The 20,190-nt window shown below is 31.9% G+C and overlaps 3 protein-coding genes across 3 annotated transcripts; 1 reads left to right on the forward strand and 2 right to left on the reverse strand.

Moving 5' to 3' along the window:
• The first annotated feature begins 5,021 nt into the window (after positions 1-5,021).
• LOC18055691 (pentatricopeptide repeat-containing protein At1g08070, chloroplastic) lies at positions 5,022-7,440 on the forward strand. Its single transcript, XM_006450919.2, has one exon. The coding sequence runs from the start codon at positions 5,181-5,183 to the stop codon at positions 7,389-7,391; it is 2,211 nt and encodes a 736-aa protein (XP_006450982.1). The 5' UTR covers positions 5,022-5,180; the 3' UTR covers positions 7,392-7,440.
• Positions 7,441-7,508: 68 nt separating this feature from the next.
• Positions 7,509-8,652, reverse strand: LOC18055692 (early nodulin-93). Its single transcript, XM_006450920.2, has 4 exons — positions 8,462-8,652; positions 7,976-8,037; positions 7,827-7,902; positions 7,509-7,735 (listed from the first exon to the last, which is right to left on the reverse strand). Exons 1-4 carry the CDS (start codon positions 8,550-8,552, stop codon positions 7,641-7,643), a joined length of 324 nt encoding a protein of 107 aa, XP_006450983.1. The 5' UTR covers positions 8,553-8,652; the 3' UTR covers positions 7,509-7,640.
• Positions 8,653-18,171: 9,519 nt separating this feature from the next.
• Positions 18,172-19,951, reverse strand: LOC18055693 (protein kinase PINOID 2). Its single transcript, XM_006450921.2, has 2 exons — positions 19,177-19,951; positions 18,172-19,094 (listed from the first exon to the last, which is right to left on the reverse strand). Exons 1-2 carry the CDS (start codon positions 19,755-19,757, stop codon positions 18,206-18,208), a joined length of 1,470 nt encoding a protein of 489 aa, XP_006450984.1. The 5' UTR covers positions 19,758-19,951; the 3' UTR covers positions 18,172-18,205.
• Between the last annotated feature and the right edge of the window lie 239 nt (positions 19,952-20,190).

The following is a 20,190-nucleotide window of genomic DNA, read 5'->3' on the forward strand; positions in this document are numbered from 1 at the left end:
AGTAAGAGTTATAGAGATGTAAGCAGCTAGTTAAACTAATTATGTAATCATTTTCAAAGTTTATTATTTATAATTACTAATTAAATTCAGAATTTATTCTCAAATTGTAACGGTCAATTAAACTTGGATTTTAGTATGAATTAAATCTAGAATTTAATGTGTAGTTAATGAGATTATGGTTATACTTTGAATTAAATTCAAGATTAAATAAAATGTTTAATAAGCAGTACTTACACCTTTAATTAGAAATTAAAAGCAGTGATTACAAGTGCATTTGATAAGAAATTAAATGCGTTAGCTACAGAATTTATAATATTCAAATTTATGGAAGAAAATGTCCCTCATTGAATTCTATAAATTGACATTTTTCTTCATTTCAAGGAATTGACAAGGAGAGAAAGAGACATATTAAATGTCCAAAAAGAAATAATATATGAAAGAATAGAAGATGATAATCTTTAATTCCTCATTTATCATCTATTTTGATATAGTTCAGACATAATGGAAGTTCGTTATAGAATACTTGGTGTTGCACTAGAGGTATCTATTACCATTATATGCTAGAAAATAGATGTCGTTTGAATCTTAAAGCACCCAGAGTAGGAGGCGAATTTATTTTAAAGAAACTATGGTATCATACAAGCCTTGGTTTACACTCTATTCTTTTGTCTTATTTTATGTTATTATTTTGTCACAATAATTTCTGTAAAGTCCTAATTTGTGATTTGTATTTTCAAAATCTATTCCTCCTACATCGTGTATATCATGTGTTTTCCCAATAGTGTTAAGTGAATAATATCAGTGTGTCCAATAAGGATGTAATATATTTGTTGAACTAAGATTATATTTTTTTATTCTAATCCCCCAAGATTACACTCCACACACTGATCTTTATATCAAGAATGATTAACAAACCAAATCAGAAACTAGGGATGACATATTTTTCTAGACACGGTCCGAACCTGGACAAATTTAGATTATTCGGGTCGGATTTAACCCTTACTAGATGCATTAATAATGCATATTCGGATTCATTTTTTAAAATCCGGACGTATCTAGGTTTGATTCTAGGTTTGGCTCAACCCAAATTTTTGAAACCTTAACCCGAATTATAGTGATTTATAATTAATTAATTAATTATTATTAAATATAAATATAAAAGCAAAAAGTTAGGGGAGGGGGGAAAAAGCAAAGTAAACTCTAAAGCCTTACAGAGCCGTTACCTCTATTTTCTTTATAAAGCCTTACACCAGCTACCACCTCTCTATCTTCCTCATCCTCAACATCAATTCAATATTTCATGATTTCATTTTCATCAATACATCATCAGTTTAAATCATCATCATTTCATCGTTCATCATCATCAAGAGTATCTATGACGCCGTCAAATTTGATCTCACCTCTCGCCAAAGATCAAACTTTGGTGGTAGCTACTAATACTGTCTCGCTGGACCTCTCATTTCTCATTAGACTTAACCACCCATTGCCACTTTGGCTACCACTTAATCAATCAAAGTAATTTTTTTTTCACCTTTTCTGCTTTTCTTTTTTGCTTCTGTTTAATTTTTGGTAACTAAAGTTTTGCTGTTGTGAATAGCCAAATGCAACATTTTAACACAGAACATCAATATAATTATAAAATTTATTCTTGAAGCAAACAAATTTAATTGAGATCCCATGAATTTGCTCTGCTTTTTACTGTTTCTATAAATTTGAAAGAGCTAAAAGTGTCTTACATGAAGACTTTATCGCTCCGGCCTTCAGCCAACTATCCAGGTTCAAAACCCGCAATTTAGATACCCAATTTTTTTTTTATTAAACTCAGATGGACCTAAAGTTTAAAAATCTGAGTTTTTATTTGGGTGCAGTAAGATAAATTGTCATTCAGGTCTGGAACTGGAAAGGCCAAACCCAAACTCGGACCTGCATTTAGCCATCCTTATCATAAATATAAACGAAATAAATTGTCAGAAAATAAGAGTAAGAAAAGTAAATAGATAGGTTTTAAAGGTTTAATTATAGTGGCCCACGTCCTCTCAAGAAATATAGCAATGGCTTCTTTATTGACTCATATAAGATTACAAGCTTAATAAGAATGTTACAAGGAACCAATTAAAACAAATCACAGCCTCTAAAACCTTATATATAACTCTAGAATGATCTCATGATTTGGATAAAAGGCTAGCTTTCCCGCCTTTTTTAACCGTCATCAACAGATTTCATCATGTTCATGACATATGAAAAATATAAGTGAGTGAAACAACAATCTTCCATATAGTAAAGTGTTAACAAAGTGCTCATGAGAGGATGACAATGAGGATAACATGATAATTGTTTTATCCTTATCTCTACCTTCATGTTTATGTCTTCAAGATCTAAAATGATCTTATTGAAGGCATTAACATGAACAAATAATGAACTGCCTTTTTCAATTTGGAGGGTGTAGAGTCCTTTTTTTTTTTTTTTGTACTCAATCTCTCAGTGAGAGATTTTTTTGTGTATAAGTCCTCAAATTTCTTCCAAAAACCTGCAGCTGTAGTCAGATCTCCCACCTCTTTGAGTACTCCATCACTAAGACCAGGGGTGGCTTTAGGTATAGACGAACAAGGCAGTTGCCTAAGGCCTCATATTTTAAGAAGGCCTCATATTTTTAGTATTTCTTTAATAATTCTTAAATTAATAAAAAATTTTAATATGCATTTTAAAAAATCAAAAAGTTTATTAAATATCTATCTATTCTTAATTATCCTACAATTAAGAAATATTTTTGATAAAAAAAATCTATATTTGGGAACATTAATTTTAAAGAAATATAATTAATAATATGATTTAACCATTAGTTCATGCATTATTAATATTTCCAAAAAATTATTTACCTTTTTAATTATGCAATGTTAAAATCTTGACTTTTAGTATTTCTTTTAATTTTTATTAAAAACCTTATAATCTCAAGAATTAGTAAATGAAAAAAATTTATTGTTCTTTTATCTACAAAGAAAATTATTATATTCATTGGTTAATTTAAAATAATTAGTTTCTTAAAATATAAAGTCCGTTTTTATTTTTGAACATCAATTTATCATTTCAAATTTTTATATTCTATCATTCTAAATATTCTATTTGAAAATAATATTGTCTTTATTTATTTGTTTGTTTGTTTTTAACGGTTTTAATGGAATACAAAAATATATCTTCTTGACTATTTTTTAGGTTCTATTTTTAAAATTTTTTATCATTTTTTAATTATTGTTGAAATTCAAGAATAAAAGATGAAATAAATTTTGATCCTTTTTATATATCTTTGAATATTGAAATTTTAAAATAAATAAAGGCCTCATAAACAAATTTCGCCTAAGGCCCCTGTGACTCTAAAGCCAGCCCTGACCAAGACTTACGATTATGGTGCTGTGTGCTTTGTCCATGGCATCTTGCATATTCTTATGTTTGATCTTGTTGATTTTCTTTGAGCTTTGTGCATCCCTGATGACTTTTTTAATTCCCTGATGAACTAATAATGCCCTTATCTCAAGTCTCCAAAGATGAAAATCATTTTCCCCAATGAATTTCTCCACGCCCAGCTTCTGTGTTACCATTCTTAATACAAGAATCAGATATGTGAGCTCTGTTACCAATTTGTTGAAGTAAGATTAGATTTCTTTAATCTAATCCCCTAAAATTACACTCCACTCACTGATCTTTATACGAAGAATGATTAACAAACCAAATCAAAAACACAAACGAAACAAATTGTCAGCGAAGAACAGTAAGAAAACTAAATAGACAAGGTATAAAGGTTCAGCTATGGTGGATTACGTCCTTTCGAGAAATAGAGCAATGGCTTCTTTATTGACTCAGATCAGATTACAAACTTAATGAGAATGTTAGAAGGAACCAATTAAAATGAATCGCAACCTCTAAAACCTTATATATAGCTCTAGAATGATCTCAAAATTTGGATAAAAGGCCAGCTTGAGTTCTGGGTTTGCTGGAAAAAACCCAAAATTTTCCCGGCCTTTTTAACCGTCACCAACAGCTTCCATCAGTGCATGACATGTGAAAAATATAAGTGAGTGAAACGATCCCTGTCATTTTGAGCTTCTTATGGTCATAAGGCATGTGATACACACATGCTTAACTAGCTTCATTTGTATGACATGAACTGGATGTTATACGCTCAGTTAAAGCTCATAACCAACAAGTCGTTCCACACCTACTGAATCAACCGACAGTGTCATTCACGCTAGAACTTTGATTCCGGTTCATTCTACAATAAAATTTATTTCATTTATTTGCAAATATCTAAATACTAAGATAATAATCTTTAAAACATTTATCTATAACACAAAATAGTTTAGACTGGTAGCTTGTAACTCCTTTACGACTTGTAACAGAAAAAAATTAAAGTTTGGTTTGCTTTCAGGTGATATTTACATAATATGATAAAATCTCAGGTGCTCCTAATATACGCAACCTATTTAGTTATATTCTTATTAGCGCATACCTTTCAACTAATTACGTAAAAATAAATACTTGTATGACAAAGATCCAACAAATGGACGAGTATGCAGCAAGAGCCCTAAGATTTTTTTTTTGTCCCTTCATAATTTCTATTGTTTTGAGCCTTCTAATAAACCAAAAAAGACACCTTGCATTAGTCATTCCAACATAGGACATTAGAACAACTCCTCCAGGTTTTCTTCGTTGCATCTTAACTTTTAAATCATCAAGATTTTCTTTAAGCAGGGTAAACAGAATGGCCCAAGAATTTCTCTCTAGAGAATTATAACAAAACGCCCAACATTTTATTGCTTCAATTGAATGTTTTACAAATACTTTTGTTAATTGCTAATATTTATCCGTTAAAAATCTGTCCTATTTTCCCTCCGAAATGCAGGAACATACAGGACGATTAGCAGCATTGACTTTTCAAAATTGTTCAAAACTGTCACATTTCCAAGTTCCAACCAATCAGGCAATCATATCGGTCAAGGCTAATGGGTTCGATAGGTTTGATGGCACCAATCAATTAACCGTTGCAAAACATGTTAAATTAATTAGTAATCCCTCGGCAGATATTTTTGGCGGGTGATGCAAAGCATTAACTGCCAGCCAACTATATTTCAAAATTCTCCATATCCTTATCCTTCGCTTCATCAATCTTGTATCGCCTTGGAACGACTATGGCGCTGCCTCCATCTTCACTTACTCTTTCACCTTCCATTCTCCATTTCCCTCCGTCTTCAGACCCTCCATACAAGCTCCTCCAAAACCAACCGTCTCTGGCTCTCCTCTCTAAATGCACGAACATGCAAAATATCAAACAAGTCCATTCCCAGATCATCAAAACCGGTCTCCACAATACCCAGTTCGCGCTAAGCAAGCTCATCGAGATTTGCGCTGTTTCTCCTTTTGGAGATCTTTCTTATGCCCTTTTAGTTTTTGAAACAATTCGAGAACCCAATCAAGTGATTTGGAATAATATAATCCGGGGACATTCATTGAGCTCATCGCCTGTTGTAGCTATAAAGTTCTATGTTCGCATGATTTTATCTGGGTTTGTGCCTAATACTTATACATTTCCTTTTATCTTGAAATCTTGTGCAAAAATTTCGGCTATAAGTGAAGGGAAACAGATACATGCCCATGTTTTGAAGCTAGGGCTTGAGTCTGATCCATTTGTGCATACTTCACTTATTAACATGTATGCACAAAATGGTGAGTTGGAAAGTGCTAGATTAGTTTTCAATAAGAGTAGTCTTCGCGATGCTGTTTCATATACGGCTTTGATCACTGGTTATGCTTCAAGGGGTTATTTGGATGATGCTAGGCAGCTGTTTGATGAAATGCCCGTCAGAGATGTGGTTTCTTGGAATGCTATGATTGCTGGCTATGCTCAAAGTGGTCGATATGAAGAGGCATTGGCAATCTTTCAAAAGATTCGAGAAGAAAACTTTGTGCCTAACGAGAGTACAGTGGTTACTGTCCTTTCGGCTTGTGCTCATATGGGTTCTCTTGAACTGGGCAACTGGGTTTGTTCTTTGATTGAAGGACATGGACTTGGTAGTAATCTTCATGTTACTAATGCACTAATTGATATGTACTCAAAGTGTGGTGGTTTGGTCAAGGCTCGTGACTTGTTTGAGAGTATCGAGAAAAGGGATGTTATTTCATGGAATGTTATGATTGGTGGTTACACTCATACGAGTGACTATAAAGAAGCCTTAATGCTATTTCGGCAAATGCTGCAATCAAATATAGAGCCTAATGATGTTACATTTTTAAGTGTTCTTCCGGCTTGTGCTTATTTAGGTGCTCTTGATCTGGGAAAATGGATCCATGCTTATATAGACAAGAACCATCAGAAACTAAACAATGTCTCACTCTGGACGAGTCTTATAGACATGTATGCTAAATGTGGAAATATAAAGGCAGCAGAACAAGTTTTTGATGGTATGGGTTATAAAACCTTGGCTTCTTGGAATGCGATGATATCTGGGTTAGCCATGCATGGGAAAGCAGATAAGGCTCTCAGCCTTTTCTCAAGAATGATCGGTGAAGGACTCCAGCCGGATGATATCACATTTGTTGGTGTCTTATCTGCTTGTAACCATGCTGGTTTGCTTGATATTGGACGCCAATATTTTAACGCAATGATCCAAGATTACAAAATTTCACCAAAACTGCAACACTATGGATGCATGGTGGATCTTTTAGGCCGTGCTGGATTGTTTGATGAAGCAGAGGCTTTACTCAAGACTATGGAAATGAAGCCAGATGCAGCAATTTGGACATCTCTCTTAGGTGCCTGTCGAGTCCATGGGCGTTTAGAGCTGGGTGAATCTGTAGCCAAGCACCTCCTTGAATTGGAGCCAGAAAACCCAGGAGCTTATGTGCTACTATCAAACATGTACGCAGGAGCTGGTAGATGGGATGATGTAGCCACAATAAGAACCAGGCTAAATGACAAGGGAATGAAGAAAGTTCCTGGCTGTAGCTCCATAGAAGTGGGTAGTGTTGTCCATGAGTTTCTCGTTGGCGACAAAGTACATCCCCAGAGCAAACACATATACGAAATGTTGGATGAAATAGATGCACTTTTAGAGAAATCTGGGTTTGTGCCCGATACATCTGAGGTGCTTTACGACATGGATGAAGAGTGGAAAGAAGGGGCTTTGAGTCATCACAGTGAGAAATTGGCAATTGCCTATGGTTTGATTAGTACAAAACCGGGAACAACAATTAGAATCGTGAAGAACCTTCGTGTTTGTGGCAATTGTCATTCAGCCACCAAGCTAATTTCAAAGATCTTCAACAGGGAAATTATTGCTAGAGATAGAAATCGTTTTCACCATTTCAAAGATGGTAATTGTTCATGCAACGACTATTGGTGAAACTCTTGTCACTTGAATTGTATAATATATACTTGCTCTGTGTTCATTACTCACTGTCTTAAGTTGATCTCTAGGGGGAAAAAAATTAAAAAAATAATAAAAAAGATACTCACTTGCTCTTGGAATGGAAACCCATCTTTTATTTATACGTAGATAACGGATATACATCCTAAGTTGGTTATTGGAATATGATGATAACGCAGTACAACATAAGCGAATCATATAATCATTTAATTAGCAATTCAAAACCTATGCTTCCATGTTAGAGGCTTGCTGGAAGGAGTTTTTTCGTGCTGTGGCCAGAACAGTCTTGTCAGCCACAATGAAATATGCCGCTCCAGCCACTGCAAATATTGGATCAACAAGTTTCAGTAACAAACACAAATCACAAATAAACTGTATGATGGTATCAATAATAACAATGAAGATGACAACCTGTTGAGATAATAAGAGCTTGAGCAGTGTGATTGAGGTTGGCTCTAGCCCAAGGAAGCATCCTCACACTCGCGAGCTGCATGGTTAAGGGAAAAAATAAGCAAGAAATGCTGGAACTTAATGATAAAACCAACAGATGAAAGAGTTACCGTTGGAATGGCAGTAGCAACCGTAGCAACAACAGCTGCCTTAGCTCCCGCAATTACACCCTCTGTTCATTAATCAAAAGAAATAATTAAACAAAAATCATCTTATCATTCTTGTCAGTCAGTTATTCAAAATGCTTATAAAAAACAAAGAAAAAGAAAAAGAAAAAAACTCTATTTTGATATTAAAGTATTCAGGGTAAAAAGAAAAGAGCGCCGGAACCCATGATGAATCATGGTCCACTGGTCCACCACCATTAAAGGGGCCATGCAATCTTTGTATTCCAAAGAAAGAAAATCCTTTTTTTGAGCATGGAGACTATCATATGCTAAAATCTTTTTCAAATAATTAGGATATTCTAATCACTATGGCATCAAGAAACTTAACATGTTCAGCTCATGATAGCCTTGATGAAAAAACCCAGTTGCCAAAGAAAACATCAAAAAGCGAATGCTGAACCTTTAAAAAATGAAATAAAAATAAAATACCATGAGAGCAACGCTTAGCCATAGCCAGTTTATGGTCAAGTGAAGCCAAGCTGGTCCTTTCAAGAGGAGACTGAGCTACATTCTTTGCCATTGTTTGAGAAAGTTAAAATGGAGAATATGTTAATAATGAGCTGAGGAAATTGACGAGGCTGTGTTATATTAGTTGATCAATTGAAGCTTAGAATGAGGAGACAGTGAGATTTGGTTTGACATTTTATAGGGAAGTTGGTGGGGTGGGTTGGCGAGAAAGAAAGAGCCCTACGTGTAGGGACAGTTGATGGTTTTGTAAGAATACTGAGGTCAGGAGTCGGTTGTTTTCACTTTTCACCTGGGTTTCTGTTAATTTGTCGGTTGATTCATGGGCTCTGTCCCCCGTATGCCCCTGGTTTTTCAATTTTCAGTGCCAGTAGATTTCGTTTTCATAGATAAATTAGTAGGAGCAAAAAGAAATCGATGCATTTTACTCTTTATAATATTTCTAAAACATTAAGAAAGAAAAAATCCATTGAATTTGTTGCAACTCTCGTTTATTAGACGTAAGGACACGGGTAAAGTAGCTGTTAGCAGTGAATTTTTCACCTTATTTTCAAGTACCGCACAGGCGCACACAATCTTCATTTATTACAGAAATCATGAATTCGTTCGACTTTTACTTATTTTCTCTAATTACGCAAAAGTAGTTGGCGCTGAGAGACCGACAATTTGAGCATTAACAATCAGAAATTCACCACAATCTCATTAATTAACTGTACATTTTGACTGGTCTTATTTAGGGCAAAGCTTATGTTACAGTAGCTGTATATTACAGCCATAAATTTTTAGATCCTTAGAAAAAATAATAATTACTGAAAAAGTTAATGAGTTTTAAGGTTTTTCTTTAAACCCCAGGCTGCAGCTAGTCAACAGTACAACCAATAGCTCAATTTTTTTTTGAAGTTTTTCATTTATAGTTGTAGTAAATTTAATACCAAATTACTCAATAAATTTTTTATTTTATTTAATTAAATTTCTAACTTATTTAATATGATATCTATTGAGATTTTATTCATTATATTAATGATCTCTTACTTTAATATATCATGATCTTCAATATTGAAGTCTTTTATTAATTATTTAACTTTATTAAATTCTTTACTCAGTTGATCTCTTAACTTTTTAATTTATTTTATATTTTCTTCATTCAAATTATTAATTTCTAATATTTTTTTTACACTTTCTATACTATATATAAATAAATTTGGATTTTCTAATTTATTTAATAAATATAGTGACATTCAATTTAATTGATTATTTCTCCATATCTAAAATATTGATCAGATCAAAAGATTGAAATCTTCCATAGAAAAATTCTTTTTGCCTATAGCTAGAAGGTGGTAACTTATTCATTTTTATGTTTTGTGAAATTATTAGAGGTTCGGGTAATTTATTCGTTGTATCATCTTTCTAATAATTCATTAGATTCATAACATATTTATCACATATAATATCTCTTATAATTCATGATACTAAATTTAAATTTTTGTGACAACTTGATGGTATGTATTTAGGATGGGAAAATAGATTGCATATGTGTGTGTGTGCACACACGCGTGTATGTTAGAAGAAAAATCTAGTTTATGTCACAAGAGAGACACAAAATTATAAATGCAGGTGAAAAATACATTCAAAATTTGTAAATCTTTATGAATATGATAATCATTTAAATCTTTATAAAAATATGGTAAAAACTTTATAAAGCTTTAAAAATAGAAGTAGAAGAGATGGACAACAAAATCATTTAGTTATACAAAATCAATAAGGACTTATTTGAAAAACTAAGTAAATATGTGATTAAAAATAAAATTTTCTATAAATTACTATCACACCTGTATTTGGTTTTACGTTAAAATTGTTTTTATCCATTGGATTTAAGAAATATCAAAATCAATGACGTATATTTATTGATTGTTTGTTACATTGTTTGTAACATAAACTTTGCCCTTATTTAGTTGCCAATTAACTCCAAAATGCGATTGATTCCTTTTTTTTTCTTTTTTTTTTTGAGAGGAACGTGATTGATTGATCTGAAATATATTTGATCTGAAATATGTTGAATAGATATATATAAGGTATTATTATTTTATCATATAATGTTTTTTTAATATATCACTTAACTACTAAAATGTTTTGACAATTACTTTTTTCTACTTAATGTTTTAATTTTTATTATTTTACCACCAAACATTTAATTTCATTAATAAATTGTTGATGTCACAATATTATTTTAGGAACTTCAGTATAATGAATATTTAAAGAATTTCATTATGGTGTAATATTTACAATTTATCAATTAATTCTTTTAGATACATAAAATAATCAATTGATAAAAGGTATTATTTCTTTGTATAAAATTAATTTTATATTTTTTAATTTAAAGGATTAAATTTTAATTTTATAGATCAGGGGTAAAATATATTTATTATATATATATATAGTGGCCTTATCTGTTCATGTGCTTCACGATGCTATAAAATTAATAAAAAAAAATCAATAACGTTTTTATTTTTCACATCAATCTTTTTCCTTTTCCAAATATCAGTGAAACGGGCAAATATAATAATATACGGCATCAGAGCTAGAAACCACCGGTTTAATGAGGCAAAGGTGACATAAAACCATGGGTGGGCATTCACGTGACCCGCACTAGTATATGAGATTTGAACGCGTGTCCCAAGCCAACGGCTTGGATCTTTCGGTTGCCTGCTGCTACAGACAGTGGTGGAAACTGCACATGTAAATATGTAATAATAGATTTTGGTTTTGCTCTAGTTGATGGTTTCTCGTTGAGTGGGTAGCTGCTGGATTTTAGTGGGACTGACTGTTGCAGTTTCATCCCTTTCAACTGTTTGTCGCCTTTACTTGATGTATGTGCTTTCTAGCTGCAAGCAGCTGCCCAACTTCGCCAATATATAAGTGGTGTTTGATACGAAAAAAAAAATTTTCTGGTCTAGTTTTTATATTTTAATTTAAATATATGTTTAATTCATATATTTAAAAAATATTTTAAAATATTTTTATGATTAAATAAAATATAATCTTATCCTTTTAATTTTTTTTTATAATAATACTCTTACAACAATATTCTTGACGTTATTTAATTTATCTATAAAAAAATTAATAAACAAATTAACTAACAAATATCAATGTGAAAGAATTAGTATCTTTTGTGCTGTGTAATGATTTTACTAATAATTATTTTTAAATAAATTAATATATGCCAACTTAAAGTAATATTTAATATTCTTACAACAATCTTACAAATAATTATTTTATAAACACCTAATTAATTCTAAAAGTAAAATAGTAATAAAAATATTTATGTAAATATTTATGTTATTTTTAAGGTTAATTTAATAAATTATCATTTTTTTCATTAATATCCCCAAGAATATTATTGCCAAGTTATTACTGTAAAAGAAAAGAAAAGAAAAGTAATGCCATGAGTAACTATGGCCAATGGGCCGTGTCGGCATCAACTGTCGGCCCACCAATTTGGTGGGCTGTGCCATGCCCACCTTTTTTTTAGTTGAGCCTAGCACGGCCCACGGCACGAGCCCGCTCGTGTCGTGCCGTGGGCTGTGCAAAAAAAAAAAACCCACCAACTTTTTATTTTTTAGCGTGCCTAAAAAAGCTCGCATGCCTGACTTGCTTTATTCAAGTCCACGTGCCTAACGTGTTTTATTCAAACCCACGTGCATGACGTGTTTTTTTAAGCCCACCAATAATAATAATAATAAATATGAAAAGTATTTCATTCACAAATTAAACATATCTCTATTAAATATTAACTAAGTTATGATTTACTATTAATATGAAAAATATTTCATATAAAAAATATTTTATTATTAATGTTGTAAAATATTTTATTTTTTATTTATCATTTATAAATTTATGATATTTATAATTTTATTTATTAACATCATGATATTTAGTTATTTACTTATTCATTTAATAAATTATAAACATAAATAATTAATTAAATAAATATCATAAATAAAATTAAATATCATAAATAACATTATTCATTTAATAAATATCATAAATAAAATTATGATATTTATAATTTTATTTATTAAAATCATGATATTTACTTATTCATTTAATAAATTATAAACATAAAAAAATTAGAATATTTATTTAAACTAAGATTTAATGATTTAAATTAATTTTTAAAAGTCTATGCTAAAAAATATATTAAAACATTTAATTTCAAGATATTTTACTTTAATTTCATAATATTTATATTTACTTTTTATTAAAAAAAATTTACTTAAATATATTTTGGCCCATGTCCTATTGATGCTCCACAGGCCGTGTGCTAGCCCACAAATGAACCGTGCTTATTACATGTTTTTTTGCGTGCCGTGCTTTGGCCCATCTCTAATCGTGCCGTGCTATTAAGGCCCGCGTGCCTAAAATTCTAAGCCCGACACAGCCCACGTGCGTGTTGTGCCGTGCCTCGTGCCCCACCGAAACGTGCTAGTGACGTGCCGTGCCTGTGCCGTGCCACGTGCCGCCCGGCCCATTGGCCATCTCTAGGCACAAGTATAACATATTTGGCAATGGAGGCACCTTGAGTTTTTTTTAAAAAAAATTCTACAAACTAAATGGACATTGAACTCAAAATATAGAGACTAAACGAATATTTACCCAAGAGAAAATTATATAGATGTGAAGGTGTGTTTTTCTTTAGGTGGTATCATTTAAAATAGAAAACTTCTCCCTTTTGTACATGTTTGTTATTTGGGAAATTATCTCTACACCACCTTTATTTTGTCATATGTACATCTAACAATTATATAATTTTGACATTTTTTTGCACCATCTTTATTTTTAAACTTGTATCAATAACCACTTTGACACTACGAATTTAAATAAAATAACTATTTTACCCCTAAATGAATTAAAGATCATTTTATCCTATAAAATTTTAAAAAAATTTAATTACCATATATCTGTTGATAAAATATTATTAAAAAATTGCGTGTGTGAGTGTCATTTAACTAATTGATAAAATATTATTGTTTTTTTTAAATTTGTTTGACCTAAAAAATGTGTAATACTCATCTCAAACACTTTTTTATTTTTTTTACAATCACAATTATCAAATGATTTCTATTGTTTAAATTAATCACCAAAATAATAATTGTCTAAACCAACTTTGAATAAAAAAATTATAATTTAAAAAATATAATTATGAAAATTAACATCTTGGATTTTGAGATTTATTTGTTTTATTAAATTAAGAGGTACTCTTATAATTATAGTTTTTTATTTTTAAAAATTTTGTGAGATAAAATGATCTTTTAATTCATTTAGGAGTAAAATAATCATTTTATTTAAATTCTTAGGTTCCGTTTGCTACAACTTTTCAAGTAGAACTTAATTTAAGTAGAATTTTTATTAGTAAAGCTTTTACAAATAGAGTTTTTATTTAAAAATTTTAGTTGTTTGGTTGTCAATACGCTTTTATTAAAAATTCATAAAATTACTTGAATAGGTAAGTTTTTTAAAATTATGTTATGAAAAGAATAAAAGAAGATTGCCAAATAAGTAGAAAGTATTTTAAATGTTTTAATATTTAAAAAAAAATCAACCTCTACTCCTAAAAGCCCAAAATATAAGTTTTTGCTAGTAGAGGCAAAATAACTTATTTAAGTTTCAAAAGCTCTATTAAAAAAAAAATCAAACAACAACAAAAATTATGATAAAAGCTTATGAGATTAAATAAAGCAGTTATGGCCATTAGATAAGTTGTACTAAATAGACACTTAGGCTCCGTTTGGTACAGCTTATTAAATAGAGCTTATAGCAGTAGAGCTTATACCGATAGAGCTTTTGGACAAAAAGTCATTGGGTGTTTGGTTGTTAATTAGAAAAGCATTTTTGAACATTAAACTGTTTGGTTGTGTAAAACTAAAAGTGCTTTTGTGTAATTAAATTACCAAAAATGATATGTATTCATAATTATATAACATGTAACAAAATGCATCCAAGCTATCAATTAATAAGAAAAAATCAGTTCAATCATTTCTTTAATTTTCAAAATTAAAAATTTCATAATTGATATATTCTCCTAAACAAATAATATTATCCAAATTAAAATAATAATCGATAATATAACTGAAATGTTATCGGAACATAAGAAGTGTCACATTACTTGACATCCTCCTCATAAAAAACGTTGGCTATGACTATGATTGCTTTCTCAAGTGTTGGTTATGTATTAGGGATTGCAAAATTAAAGTGCTGGTTATTTAAAAAAAAAAAAAAGAGATAAAGTGAAGTGACGGCAGCAATATGTTTATATGACGGCAACAATTTTCGTTAGGTAGGTTTTATACAAAAGGTATTATGTAATTAATGAAATATGTCAAGGATATTTTTGATATTATATATTTTTTTAGAAAATCTCTCTAATCTCTACTCTCAAAAGCTCAAATTTTGGGCTTTTGCTAGTAGAGGTAAATTAACTTATTTAAACTAAAAAAACTCTACTAAAAAAAAACCAAACACCATTAAAAATTTTAAAAAGTGCTTATGAGATTAAATAAGCACTTATGACTCTTAAATAAGCCATACCAAACAGGCACTTAGTGTCAAAGTAGTTGATTGATACAAGTTTACAAACAAAGGAGTTGCAGAGAACATATAGAAATTTTGTGGTGGTTAAATATACATATGGCAAAACAGAGGTGGTGCACATATAATTTCTCTTGTTATTTTGAAACAAACCATTATAATTATGAAGACACTCCAATGCTTAACTGAGATTTTAATATTTATTTGAGTATAGTGAATTTGGAGAGAATTTTATTGGGGTATATATATTTCAAGATAAATGAATATTCTTAGCTTTTGATCCATCACTTTTATGATGAAAAATTTATAATATCTTTAATATTTTTGTATTCACATTAATTATGTACACTTGATTAACTTTTAATACATACTTATGATTTTTTTCTTAACAGTTGCAACTTAAATTAAAAGTACTTAATCTCAATACTAAACATGACCTTAATTTAAAACGTAGTTGGAATTGATGAATTGTGGCCTAATTAGATCACAATTGTTGTGGATTGAAACACTAATGTCAAATTTATGTAGAGAGGGTGACAGATGAAAGATTAGTTCCCATGCACGTAAGAGTCGATGTTCCCAGAGTCAAGCTGAATCCTGCAGTTGCAAACATAGCTCTAACTAAAGGTGACACTCTGCCGCTGAGTTATATCCCTTCCCTGCCCCCACCTCCGTTATGGCCGGAGTACTGTTGAGATCAAATCCTCTCTTCCTCTTATAGCATCAAAATTGCTAGCATTATTTAAATCAAGTAGCTAGCACTATCTTAGGATTTTGATGTCACTCCTTGACCACATCATTTAGAATCCAAATCTAGTATTTTATGGAGGAACTCTAGGGTGAAGGTTTTGGTTAATAAAAAAAAAAAAAGGTAAGAGTAGGAGAGCAACCAAAGCCTAATTAACCCGTCAGAAACAATTATCTCCAAATATACTTAGAAACATCAGTACTATTCAAGTGTCATCGATAAATTTTTGAACCCATCTTCTTTTGGTTTCTTTTTGGGGTTGGTGGGATGGAAATTGGAGCTAATAAAGCAAAAACGTGCTTGCATCATGATGACTTAAAACCAGGCAGCCTCATATAAGAAATCAGAGAACATAAAGCCAGCAAGCCCTTTCTTAGATCCTTCTGACTTTTCCCTCTTTCGGATTCCCATATACAAGTTCAATATAAAATACAAAATGTTAAGCGACCAAATTCATGAATTAAGATCTCTTATTAAAAGAAAAAAGGAAAGAAAAAGTAATAATCTTAAAGAAAATTAAAGAAACATTCTCAAAATTAGAATATTTACCAATTCGATTCGATCATCGACATTTAAAGAAAAATAATAATAAAGTAAATATTTTACTTAGAATGCGGATGGAGCAAAATAATTTATACGCAGATTTTATTGCTTGTAACATAGATTGGGAATCCTGTCACTCTCTCCATGCAGCTGCAGAACCAAGTGGGGTGTTGAATGAAGAAACTCGCGTGCTACTGCAAGCTGACGCTTAAACGGTCCCAGTCAAAATATCCATCAATGGCTTTGCCAATTTGGTCTTCTCTTCAAATCCAAAGAAACCCATTTCATCCTACTGTATTGACCCTTCCTTTTTTACATTTTTAATGGGTTACTATTACTTAACTCCCTATTACTTGCAAAAAGTAAATCAGATTTTTTAAAACCGTATTATATAATAACCCCTTATTTTTAGATTTCATCATATAGGTCCTTTTTTTTTTAATGAGAATCACATAGGTCCTTTAATTGATCTTGTTGAGTGTTGACCGTCAATACTTTAAATTATAAATAAAGAAATTTTTAAACTTATTAAAAAGATGAAAGATAAATCATTAACAACCATAAACAATGACGAAATTTGGCATCACACAATAAATTGACACAAGGCCAAATTTTTTAATACTGGTAATTCATCTTAAAAATTTAGGTTCTAAAGTTGAGAATAAATCAATAGATCAGTGATATCTATAATTATTTGTGGGTGCCAATTACTTTCATTGATAAAATTTTTTAAATGAAAATAAGAGTTTGGAATTCAAACTTTGCTCGTATGAGTGGAAGAAAATTCAGTCATCACTAAGTTATAACTATAAAAAAAAAAAAGAGATAATTATTTGTATTCAAAATATCATCATTGTTCCTAGAATATAGGTTCTTAATAGTTGAAGGTATGAAGGCACTTTAAAGAAGGAATCTACAACTACGAAGGACTACGGAGATGGTTTCTTGAAACCTGAAGGTTTTGTCGCGTGTTTTACCAACAACAGGGATCTAGGTAGCAAATACTCTTTTTGTATTTAGACCGTTGACTGAATGACCTCCAAAGTTTGACTCAAACCATCAATTTTTTTTTTTTTGTTAGGGACTCAAACCATCAATTTAGTAATAATAAAAATAACCAATGTGACAATTTTCTTGATTATGGTTTTACACACCTAATAATTATGCAATTCCTTTCAGAGTGGTCCAGACATATTACCATCATACCTATTTGTACGTAACCACACAATTTTTAATCCAATTTTCAATTAGTAGTAGGCAAAGGCCCTAAACCTAAGCACAGCTTTTATGTTAAATTATATCCTCCAATAGATTTTAATTAACTGTTTTATTTTACTGCAATTTTACTAAACAAAAGGAGAAATGAAAGATGGCGTTTTTTTTTTTTTTTTTTGTCTCCCTCTTCTTCTTCTTCCTTTATCGGGTTTGTATGTTTCTTTTGATTTGATCGGTGAAAAGTACATGGGATATCGTGGCTGTGAAAGTGCCCATTACGTGGAAAAGTAAGTTATATTAAAAAAAGCTATAGGATGGCTTTCATTTTTAATTTTATTATTTTTACCATCATCGCGAGTCATTATTGTCACCACATGTATTCAATAGACTGCTCATGAGAATCACATTGGAACCATTATGGAATACTCCCCTTTTACACGTAAGGGCAGATGCTAGTTACTAGAAATTTTTGCACAGTTAAAAAGAGAAATTGACTTGATAACTCCTAAACAATCATTAATCAACAGATAAAAAAACATTTAAATAAATAAAAACAGAAGAAAATTAGAAAACAGCTCTCAAACTTCTGCTTTCTCTATTTTATTTACATTTTACATCTAGAAGTAATCAAAATGATGAGTGGGTATCTGATATGGAGCATCTCGCTCTTGCTTGCTTAGTTTTGGTACGTAAACTTTCTTCTTAATCTTGCAATAAAGATCATTATTAGGAACTTCAGGTGGTTTAATGGACCTAATTAATGCCCAATTAATACCTTTGAAGAACTCATGCCGCTTAATTTCGACAGAACCCTTTAAGCTTCCGATTCTTTTCTTGGGATTCTTCACCAGAAGTTTGCTTATGAGATCTTGTAATTTGACCACTTCTTCAAACTCTTTACTGCTGCTAACTCCAATTCTTGGAAACGTTAATGGCTTTTTAAGGATGTTAATGAGCGTCTTCTCGTTGTTCTCGCCTTTGAACGGCGTCGTCCCGTAAAGCATTTCGTACAAGAACACACCTAGAGTCCACCAATCCACCGCACTTCCATGGCCTTGCCCTGAGATCACCTCCGGGGCCAAGTACTCGTGGGTCCCCACGAAGGACTTTGATCGAGCGTTAATTGGTTCGGCCACCACTTCTGGATCATCAAGTAATTCTTGATCATGATGATCACCATCAACTTGTTCTCTGATTGTTGTGACAGTAACTGCTTTCTTCTTATTCTTCTTCCCGTGCGATACTGATGAGAAACAAGAAAGCACCGGCTGCATGGGCGTAGCACATGAAGGAATTGAACACTTTTCGTACTTTTCAATAGCTTCAAAGCTGAGTTTCGGCCTCAGAAGCTTTGGAACGACGTCGCACTTGAAAGAAAGGTCAAAATCCGAAAGCATGATGTGCCCATCTTCTCTAACCAACACATTTTCTGGCTTCAGGTCTCTGTAAACAATACCCATCATGTGTAGATACTCTAGAGCTAAGAGGGTCTCCGCAGCATAAAACCTATAATTGAAAAATAATGTCACATCAGTGTGTACAAACCCTAAGTTATTATAAAAAAAGAAAAAAGAGAAAAAAAACAAACTTAGCAGAGGAAATGCCGAAGCGCTTCCCAGGCTGACGTTGGCGAGCAGCGTACAAATCTCCTCCAGGGCAATACTCCATAACCAAGCAAGAGTAATGGGAAGCCTCAAACTCAGCGTACAAAGTGGGCAAAAACGGATGGTCAAGCATCGTAAGAATCACCTTCTCCATGTCAGCTCTATGTAGTTTCTTCCTTATAGCAAGTGCTTCTCTGTCAACCACTTTCATGGCATAAAAGCACTGTGGCAACCCCACCATAGGGTTTCTGATTTGACAAAGATAAACGTTCCCTATGTCTCCGCTGCCAAGGCGGCGGAGGAGGCGAAAATGGTCGAGCCCAACTCGACCCTGGGCTCTTCTAAGCCGCTTCATGGCTTCCCAAGCTGCTTGGTTGGCCTTGTGCGGCTTGTGGGAATTGTAAAGAGAGGTTTGATCGGCTGCTGATGAGGAGCACAGAGAGATGGAGCTACGGCGGCTACCGAAGCTGAGGTTGCTCATGAAGCTTCGACTCGAGTCTGGAACCGTTATTGAGGAGGAGCTGCTGTCGTAGTCTGATTCATTTGTTGCTGTTGCAGCTACCATTGTCGTTGCTTTTGTTGTTGTTTGTGGTGGCGCATGTAGTGATTAGCTTAGTGAGTGAGGAGGGCGATGGATTCTCTCTTTTGCTTTGTTTCAAGGCTTTTTATATACGGCTAGCTTAATGTGATGTGAGTTTAGAAAAGTTACAAAGTGTTACTTTTTTGCTAATAGTGTTAGAGAGAGAGAGCTTTCTTCAACAAAAGGAAATGAAAGCTCTTTGGTGGTACAATTTGATCTGCTTACAAATTTAAAATTTAATCGATGTAGCAAAAGAGTAAAGTAATAAATTGATGTGATCTTATAAAAATTTTTTAGGCATGGTAACTCTACTGACACAACCACTATGCTTTGTTTGTGTCAGAAGTGGGATACAGAGAGGAATGTTCATGCATGTAATTTTTTTTCCTCAGCTAATGTTCATATTTCGTATTATCTC

Source organism: Citrus clementina, unplaced genomic scaffold, assembly GCF_000493195.1.
Source record: "Citrus clementina cultivar Clemenules unplaced genomic scaffold, Citrus_clementina_v1.0 scaffold_1, whole genome shotgun sequence".
Lineage (NCBI taxonomy): Eukaryota > Viridiplantae > Streptophyta > Magnoliopsida > Sapindales > Rutaceae > Citrus > Citrus x clementina.